Source organism: Elephantulus edwardii, unplaced genomic scaffold (assembly GCF_000299155.1).
Source record: "Elephantulus edwardii isolate Elephantulus edwardi_28Jun2011 unplaced genomic scaffold, EleEdw1.0 scaffold00132, whole genome shotgun sequence".
Classification (NCBI taxonomy): domain Eukaryota; kingdom Metazoa; phylum Chordata; class Mammalia; order Macroscelidea; family Macroscelididae; genus Elephantulus; species Elephantulus edwardii.
The window spans coordinates 1,772,597-1,781,788 of NW_006399882.1; the positions used below are offsets into that span (position 1 = coordinate 1,772,597).

General features: G+C 39.9%; 1 protein-coding gene across 1 annotated transcript in view; it reads right to left on the bottom strand.

Annotated features, from left to right (window-relative positions):
- Window positions 1-9,192, bottom strand: part of CADPS (Ca++-dependent secretion activator) — a 560,788-nt gene that overhangs the window by 374,055 nt on the left and 177,541 nt on the right. The window contains exon 5 of the mRNA XM_006893865.1: window positions 5,641-5,721. Within this exon, the coding sequence (XP_006893927.1) occupies window positions 5,641-5,721 (81 nt within the window). The remainder of the gene's footprint in view (window positions 1-5,640; window positions 5,722-9,192) is intronic.

Consider the following 9,192-nt stretch of genomic DNA (forward strand, 5'->3'; position numbering starts at 1 on the left):
ACTGCCAAAGGGGCCCTTTAGAGTAGTGAGAGAAAATCTTCACCCTGAAACCCACAGCGTCCCTTTTCAGCAGGAAGTAGCTAAGAGAATACGCCATCCCATTTTCCTTATGAATCAGGGTGAAGTCTCTCTCAGGGAGGAGTGACAGGGAATGTGGCAAAGAATACACTGACAAAGGAGATTAATCAGAACTGGCTTTGACAAGCACTGTGGCAATTGGACAATTAAAACGGACATTTGGGGTGGGGGGAGAAGAACGAACTGGGGAGGAGGGTAGAGAAAACAGTGCAACAATGAATGAATGAGAACCCCAAATCTCTGTAAATGTTCATTAAAACTAATAAAATTTAATAATAATTAAAAAAAGAGAGATTGAGATTGTTAACAACTTTAGTCTGTTCGGCTCCACGGTTAACACTCTTGGCACCAGTAGCCAGGAAATAAAAAACCGTATTGCAATGGGAAAGTCGGCTGTTAGAGACCTCTCCAGGGCACTGAAGAGCAGTTGTGTCACTCTGGAGACTAAGGTGCATCTGATACAGGCTATGGTCTTTGCAGTCACTTGTTATGCATCAGAGAATTGAACAATGACTAGGGAGGACAGAAGAAGAATTGATGCCTTTGAGCTGTGGTGCTGGAGAAGGGTATTGAATGTATCATGGATTGCCAAGGAAACAGATTCATCCTGGAGAGGGTTAAGCCAGGCTGCTCCTAGGAGGCAAGGATTCTGGGGCTTTGTCAGACATACTTTGGACATGTTGTAAGGAGGGAGAGGTCCTAGGAAAGGTACATCATGCTTGGGAGGATGGAGAGACGGCACAGGAGGGGAAGGCCCTCTATGAGGTAGATTGATTCAGTGACTGGGGATTGATTCAGTGACTGGGGTAATCGGGATGGGTGTGTCAGAGACAATGCGATTGCCACAGGACAGAGCAGGGTTAAGGACTGTTGTACATAGGGTCGCTATGAGTCGTAAGCAACTCGACGGCACATAACAACAATAGTTCTTAGTATTGAATTGTTATTGTGTAACCTTGAGTCAGAGGCAGTTAATTGCACAGGAGGAGATTGCCCATCCTTCTTCTGCAGAGTGGCTGGTGGCCTCAAACCATGTACCTTTGGGATTGTAGCACAGCTTCTTGCCATTAGGCCATGAGAGCTCCCTAGTACTGAATGTACCTTTGATTTATCTTCCAATTTACAATGACCATCCCACTCATAGCCTTACCTCTAAGGTCCCATATTGACCTTCACTGATACATCTTCACCATCTACATGTGCATTGAGATTCCCTTGAGGTCCAACCCTTGAAATTATATATTTGAAGAGGGTAGTAAGAAAAGGGAATGCAAATGGTTAATACACTCAAGCGGTTCAAATATCCTCATCTGAAAAGAAGGGTTTAGTGATCTGCTTCTGGAGTCAATCAATGTGAGCTCTGTGGAGCACAGTCGTGCTCTGATACACATAGGGACACAATCAAGAGGAGTTGACTTGATGGCATTTGGTTAGGGAGAGATAAGAGAGAGAGACAAGAAGGCTGACTGGTTGATGATTTCCTTTTTGGATATGAAGATAATATACGGAGCCAAAAAGCAGCAAAGACATTTGGTTTACAGAGAATGAAAGAATAAGGAAAAAGACAGAAAGATATGAGACAGAAAGTCCTGACCTCTCCGTACTTGGGTTTCAGTTCTTTTCTGGATTCTGCCTGTGGATTCTGTGAGTGGTTCCTTGACTCCTATATAATCAACATCCACTTCTACGTAAGCTTCCTTGAGTATTGCTATCTCTTATTTGTAATCAAAAGTGCTCTCCCAAACTTATAATTCTGAGAATAGAGTGCATGTATGATGGCTGACATCTATATCCAGGAATTTCTGGTTATGTTGGAAACTGATATTTAGCTAGGAGTTAGGGGTTGACTTGAACACATCAATTAAAATTCACTGTATGCTGGAATAGAAAAATCAAGGCATGATAAAAGAATATAAGAAAAGAGGCTTTGTTTCACTATCCATGAACTAGTCAGTATCTGAGATCTTGATATGAAATTTTCATGGACTGAGATGTTTCCCAATTTTCCTTAGTAGTAATCAGGCTAATTTTGGCAAAAGGAGAGTTTTATTTAGGGGTTAATGGAACTAAATGGAACCATAGCCAGCCATGGACTGAGTTTTAAGAATTAACTGAAACCAAGAACTTAAATGTCCTGAGAACTTTGCTTCTCTCTATATTGTCTATTTTTTCATCTTCTTATCCTGACATTTAAGAATGCCTGCAAATGACTTTCCAACACTGGGAAGACAGTACTGCCAGCCCCAGGCTACATGTGCCAGAAAAGGAATTCATTGGTCTAATTTGCATTAGATGTCTATTTCTGGACTGATCATTTGTAGACAGGGCAGACTAAAGAACCATGGTTAGATCACCTTGGGTTTACAGCTCTCTCTAGGACCAAACAGTTGTGGCAAAGAGGGCCACTGACACGAAAGAACATTGTAGAAGGTCAGAAGGAAAGGAGATGGTACTAGGATGATACTTTATGGGAATCCATAGCCCTCTGCTATCAGAGGGTCTTTCATGAGTTTGAACCTAGTCTCAATTCTCTACGAATAAGATTCCTTTCACTTGCCTACTTCTCTGACCAAGAAAACTAAGTTGTTAATAATGTTCTATTTGATATCAGAATATTTAATATACAGGCTGGTGAAGAGAATTCTTTGATTTACTGCTCAAAGATGAACAATTTGTTTTACTATATTGCATGTAGGGAGCTCTGATGGCTTAATAATAAGGAGCTGCATGGCTAACTCCAAGGTGCATGGTTTAAACCCACCAGGTCATCTGCAGGAGAAAGATGGGCAGTCTCCTCCTGTGTGATTTATTTGCACTGGAAACCCACGGTCATCTGCAGGAGAAAGATGGGCAATCTCCTCCTGTGTGATTTATTTGCACTGGAAACCCACGGTTATCTGCAGGAGAAAGATGGACAATCTCCTCCTGTGTGATTTATTTGCACTGGAAACCCACTGAAGGGTCAGCTATGACTTTTTTCCTGACTCATTAGTACACAACAGCATAAAAAATTCAATTAGGGAACTATTGTGGCTTCGTGGTAAGGAATTGCACTGCCAACCTAAAGTTTGAGGTTTGAATCCACCAGTCACTCCATGGGAAAAAGATGAGCGATCTCCTTCTTCGTGATTTGCTGCCTCTTCAAACCCTCTGAAGAGTCAGTTATAACTTGGTTCTGACTCAACATGTATATAACAACAGCAACACAGAGCAATGATTCATTTACTGCCTTTTAAAATATTAAAGTTAACACAAATTTCTTAACTTATCATGTTAAGTCCCAAAGTGAACGTGACAACTAAAATAAAGATGTCATGAACTTGCTTTTGAAGCGTGTAGGTGTGAGTTTATTTAAATGCTGGGGATGAACAGGCTCTCTAACGGCTGGAGAACAGGCCACATGACCTCCAGGTTCTGGATTATCTGATTAGAAGACAAAGTGAGTTTACAGGCCAAGCAAATTCTAAAGCTTTCCTGATGCTTCCTCCCACATAAGCAGGATCTGAAAAGAGCCTTTTACAGTACCTTTAGCCAGATCCATAATTGCATACTATTTTAAGCCACCAAACTGACTCGACCAACAAATTTGAAGGTGTCCAAAAACAAGATGCAAAACATTTCAATAAAACTGGCGGATCACAGAGAGAGGGAATTTCACGGTTCTTGGACTCTGGCTTTGGCTTCACTTTGAGGAGGACTCCTTCCTATGTATCCAAATCCCAAGATGTCTCTCTCCTAAAAGAGCAGATTGAACGCTAAGCTCTATTCCTTGGTCATCTTTCTTGCCATCCGCCAGTCTATGACTCTCATGTGCTCACATGGCTGCCTGTGGCTACAACAGGAACCAGGAGGAACTTCTCGCCACTTAAAATTTGATCATTGTGAATTTTTCATCATGGATTTTTTTCCCACATAAGTATGTTTTTTAAAAAAATATTACAATAAAGTATTATTTATCATGAGTTATCTTAAATTTGGCACCTGACTGTATTGCCCTCATCCCAGACCTGCTATTTAGACAGACTTAAGTTGAGGGTCCAATGAACCTCTTAAGATGTGGCTATCAAGTTCACTCTAGATTTCTCCATCTTTCTTATTGGGCTGTTTTGAGGCTTAAATAAGATGGTACATAGAAGACATTTATCATGCTTAACACAGCATTTAATACACACATTATTACCACTAATACTAATAATAACACAAACAGAAGCAACAGCAATAACATTACACAGCTATGCTATAGTTATCAACAATAATACATAATTCCCTCCCTAGAGAAATCATCTACTGGGAGATTTAGACATGGAAACAAATAATCACCATTCAATTAAATGCCATAATAACAGTGGGGCCTAATGAAAACGCAGTGGTGGGAAGGACCAACTATTAGCTACTTAGGGAAGTGGTTATAAGTCTGGTATTAGAAGCTGAGCTGGAGAGGAGAAAAATAGAGGAGAAAAGAAAGGTCATTCCAGTGGATTGAGGGTTCCATGGAGACAAAGACAGAGCACATGTTACTGGTATACTCAGAGGAGACTACATAGGTAGCTATAAAGGGGAATTCTGGTGGGACAGTTGCAGAAGGTGAGGTCAGTAAGAAATGACGTAGTCTGTGGATTAAGAGCCTTGACTCTTCTTTTAAAAAAAGTTAGATTTTTTGTCTCTCAACTTTAGGAATAGGAGAGAATTCTTATTAAAGACTTTGGAGAATGGATTTGAAATATTGATATATGAGTTTTTGGACAGCAACAATGTGAAAGATGGATAAAAGTGCGAGTAGCCAAGGCTGGGACTTCTCATTAAGAGGCTCTGAAAAGGCTTTGAACATGAGGATTTGATTAAAAGTCCTAGCATGATGCTAGAGACATAAAGAGAGGGAGGGAACACAAATGAGAATAGGTGGCTGGTTGGGTGTGAATCCTTATGGGAAGGAAGGGGAAACGGAAGGTGAGCAAGAAGTTTCTCCTGCAGTAATTGGATGGAGAATATCCAGAAAGGAAATGCATGTGGAATAGGGTGGAGTGATGATAATGGAACAGACCTTGAATCCATTAAATTTGAAAGTCTGAGGGAATGCCAAGTTGAACTGTTCAAGAGATAGTTGCAATAGGAGTCTTGAAATAAGAAGAGAGGTGGAGGTGAGAGTTAGGAGTTGTTCGGGGAGCAAGAAGTGTGTGTTTTATATTTGGGATAGCTTGGATAGAAAGAAAAGGGGTGAGGGCTGGCCCCATCAAAGAGACCATCCTCATCTTCCCTCTTCTATGCTTCTTAAACGCATCTTTCAACTGAAAAACTAAACCAGTTGCTGTTGATAAAACTGACGTGGGATGGCCCTATGTGGTCAGGACAGAACTTATCCCCCAGAATTTTCAAAGACTGATCGATCTCCTGGCATTGGATCGTCAGGCATTTCTTTGGAGCCATCTCTAGGTGGATTTGAGCTTCCAACCTTTTGGTTGATAGCTGAACACTTAACTGTTTATATTCCAGAGGTCTTTAATAATTTCACCTCTGTGAAATTTCTGCATGGTCCCCCAGAAATTTATTCCCAAGTTTCCTTACCCTGGCTATTTGGTCAGCCATTTGGAGGCGTCCATCCAACTCCCGTCTGATCTGGGCTGCTTGCTCATCTGGATTATCCAACTGCAGAAAACACAAACATGAAGGATCTTTAGCATGGCCTTCCATTGGCACTTCCCATTCAGTTATGTGCCCCTTTAGACATATTTTCCTTTGATGTTCCCTAAGAGTTAAGGTGGTTATAACAAACAAATCCAATTTGTGTGAAATACAACTTCAGTTCTCCTAGGCACAGCATGATGTGTTGGGCAGTTGTTAGGAGAGACACTTGAATAACCTTACACAAGAATCATCAATCATTTCCAAACTGCTAGGCAGCAGAGCTTCTAATAAGGGCCTAATATGACTGTATCTGTTTTGGACCAAAGAGTAGGCATACAAGGAAGATAGTAGTATAACAAATACATCAAGTTGATGTTGTTGTTGTTGTGTACCATTGGGTCAGAATCGATCCTCAGTGGGTTTTCAGAGGCTACAAATCACATGAGACAATATGCCCCATCTTTTGCCTATGGAGCAGCTGGTGGGTTCAAGCTGTTTATCTTTGGGTTGGCAGTGCAATTCTTTACCACTCAGTCACCAGCTGATGAACATTAAAAAAAAAATTAAAAAATCCCCCAAACAAACCTATTACTGACGAGTTGACTCCAACTCACACACAGGGTTTTCAATAGATTTTTTTTAATTGCTTTTTTTCAGTAGGTTATTGGGACCTTTTTCCCCTGAAGTGGCTCTGAGTAGAATCCAACTTACAATTTTTTGATTAAACAGATAAAAGTGCAGCAACAGTTTGCACCAGTTCATAGCACACACATGGCACATATTTGGCCACTCTCCCATTCCTGCCCAGTAAAGATTACCCACTTAGTCATTTTATTCCTACTCATTGACCCTAGAGACCTCAACCACCACTCCAGATGACCCGTATTAATTAGTTGTTGCTGATACCTAAGTTAAAACCTATTATTGTCTTCCCTGATAATTAGAACTATTAGGATATAAGGAACAGAAGATCCAAGCACAAACAAGCCTTGGAAATACCCTAGTTTCTTTGGTTTCAGTTTTTACATCCATGAAGTGAAGGAGTAGATTGTGTAATCTTCCTTTTCAATCCCAATTTCTTATGAATATATGACATAGAGAGATGGATATTTCTGCAAATATGAGAGGATAAATATCTTGGACTTTGTGGGCTATAAATCTGCAGTGACTCAGCTCTTTCACTGTAAAATGAAAATGGGCAAAGACAATATAAATGAATGACCATGGGTATGTTCCAATAAAACTTTATTGACAAAAAAAGGAGGTAGGTTGTATTTTGATGAGCCCTGCTAGTATGTGGAAGGTTATTCCTCAGTTGTAAATGAGCAGCCTAGTATTATTCTTTAAATTATAATTGAGTTTGCTTTCATTCATGAAGTTATGATTTATTTTGTTCACATAAAATGCCTGATAAGTATGGAAAGGTGGTGTTCAAGTATGTGGAGTTTATTCCTCTGTTTAATACGTGTTAACTCATAACCAAAATGAAGCTGAAGAAAAATGTGTATTTTATAAGTCCCTATCTCCTAAAAGCTAATTTTATTCAGAAATTTGCAAGCGATACACAAAACTCAGCTTTATGGTTTGTTTAAAGAGGAGAAAATTTGTGCATGGGCCATGAATGTTTCTCTGAAAAGGCCAGAGAGTAAGAATATCACAGCTCCTTAATGCCCCAGAGTAGAAAGCAGATAAAGAACTCATAGCCCAGGCCGATGGCGCCTCTAGAGATACATCAATAGCAAGAGGTTTGTGTATTCACTGCCGACTCACAGATTCAGAGTTAAGGTACCAACAATGGGGTTTATTAGGGAAGGAAGTTGGAGAGTAGGAAAGGCAAAGAATATTACCCAAAACAAGTCTAGGTTTTAGCCCAAGTTTCAAGGCACAATTCCTCAATTAGTCCAGGATCTGGTTTCAGTTCAGCAGTCAAATACAAAGCATCCAACAAGATTTGACTCACAGTAGTGATAAGTCAGCTTCTCCTTCAAGCCTTTGGCAAGAACAGCAAAACCCTTTAAATGTGACCAGGACAAATACAAGAAGCCTCAGGTCATACCTTGCCACACACTCTCCACAGCAATGCCACAATCTCTAAACCACCACGCTCTCGCCACCACAAGCCTTGCTTGTCTCAAGTCTTGCTCCTGGTGTGGGAAGCACACCTTCTCTTATTCTAGTCTCACAGCTGATGCTGATTTGCAAGACCATGTGTCTGCAGTTAATGTAGCTGGAAAACAGAGGGGCTAACTGATGGCTAAAAAAGGCCAACTTTTAGGCTAAACCACGTGGTTAAAAAAATAAGAAGAATGAGTCTTAGCTAGATTATATAAAAGCATAGAAAATAATGCTTTCAGAGACTCTATGAACTTTGATAAACATCGATAGTTATAGAAAGGCTTCAGGCCATTTGTTGATAGGGTTTTTATGAGTCATGCTCGACTCAAAGGCAACCAAGAACAACAACAGCCGTGGCAAGAAGCTGCATTGAAATCCTGAAGGCATGCAGTTTGAGCTCACCAGCTGCTCCACGGGATAAGGATGGGTAATCTCCTCCCATGTTATTTACTACTTCTGAAAACCCACTGGAGGGTCTGCTATGGATCAGTTCTGAGTCAACAGTACACAACATACAACAACAATACAGTGCAGAGTAACAATAATACAATATGATGTAGAAAATTTACAGCCATATTTTTAAAGCATGATTTGTTCCTTAGGTTTATAGTGTATAAAACATAAAAATCCACCTGTTTTCTTTATCACACTGTTCACGTCAGGAACCACCACTACTTTATCTTCTCCTTCTGAGTTGATTTTTAAATTTTAAATACAGTAAAATATATTTAACATGAATTTTGCTACCTAGCCATCTCGAGTATATAGTTCAGAAGTAATTATTATAGATACAAGTTTGTACAACCATTACATAAATTATTTCCAAAACTTTTTCATCACTCCAAGGAGAATCTCTATACTTCTTAAGCATGACTTCCCATTCTTCTCCATTGCCAAACCTTGGTTATCACTAATCTAATTTCTGCCTCTATCTATTGTGCTTGCTCATTTTAGACACTTCATACAAATAGTAACTTCAATAATTATCATTTTGCAGACTTCGTATTTCCATAGTTCATCTATGCTGTGCATTAGGAATTTGTTTTTCTTTGTAGCTTAATAATATTCCATTGTATGAGTAGAAGATATTTTGTTTGTCTGTTGATGGATACTTATTTAATTTGTGGAAAGACTCGGTGGAAAAGCTCAATATCAGCAGTGAAAACCAGGCCGGGTGCTGATTGTGGGACAGACCACCAAGTACTCATATGCAAGTTCAAGCTGAAGTTGAGGAAAATCAAATCAAGTCCATGGGAACCAAAATTTGATCTTAAGTCTATCCCACTCGAATTTCAAAACCATCTCAGGAACAGGTTTGAGGCCTTGAGCACCAATGAGTGTAGGCCAAATGAGTTTTGGGAGGATATCAAGAAAATC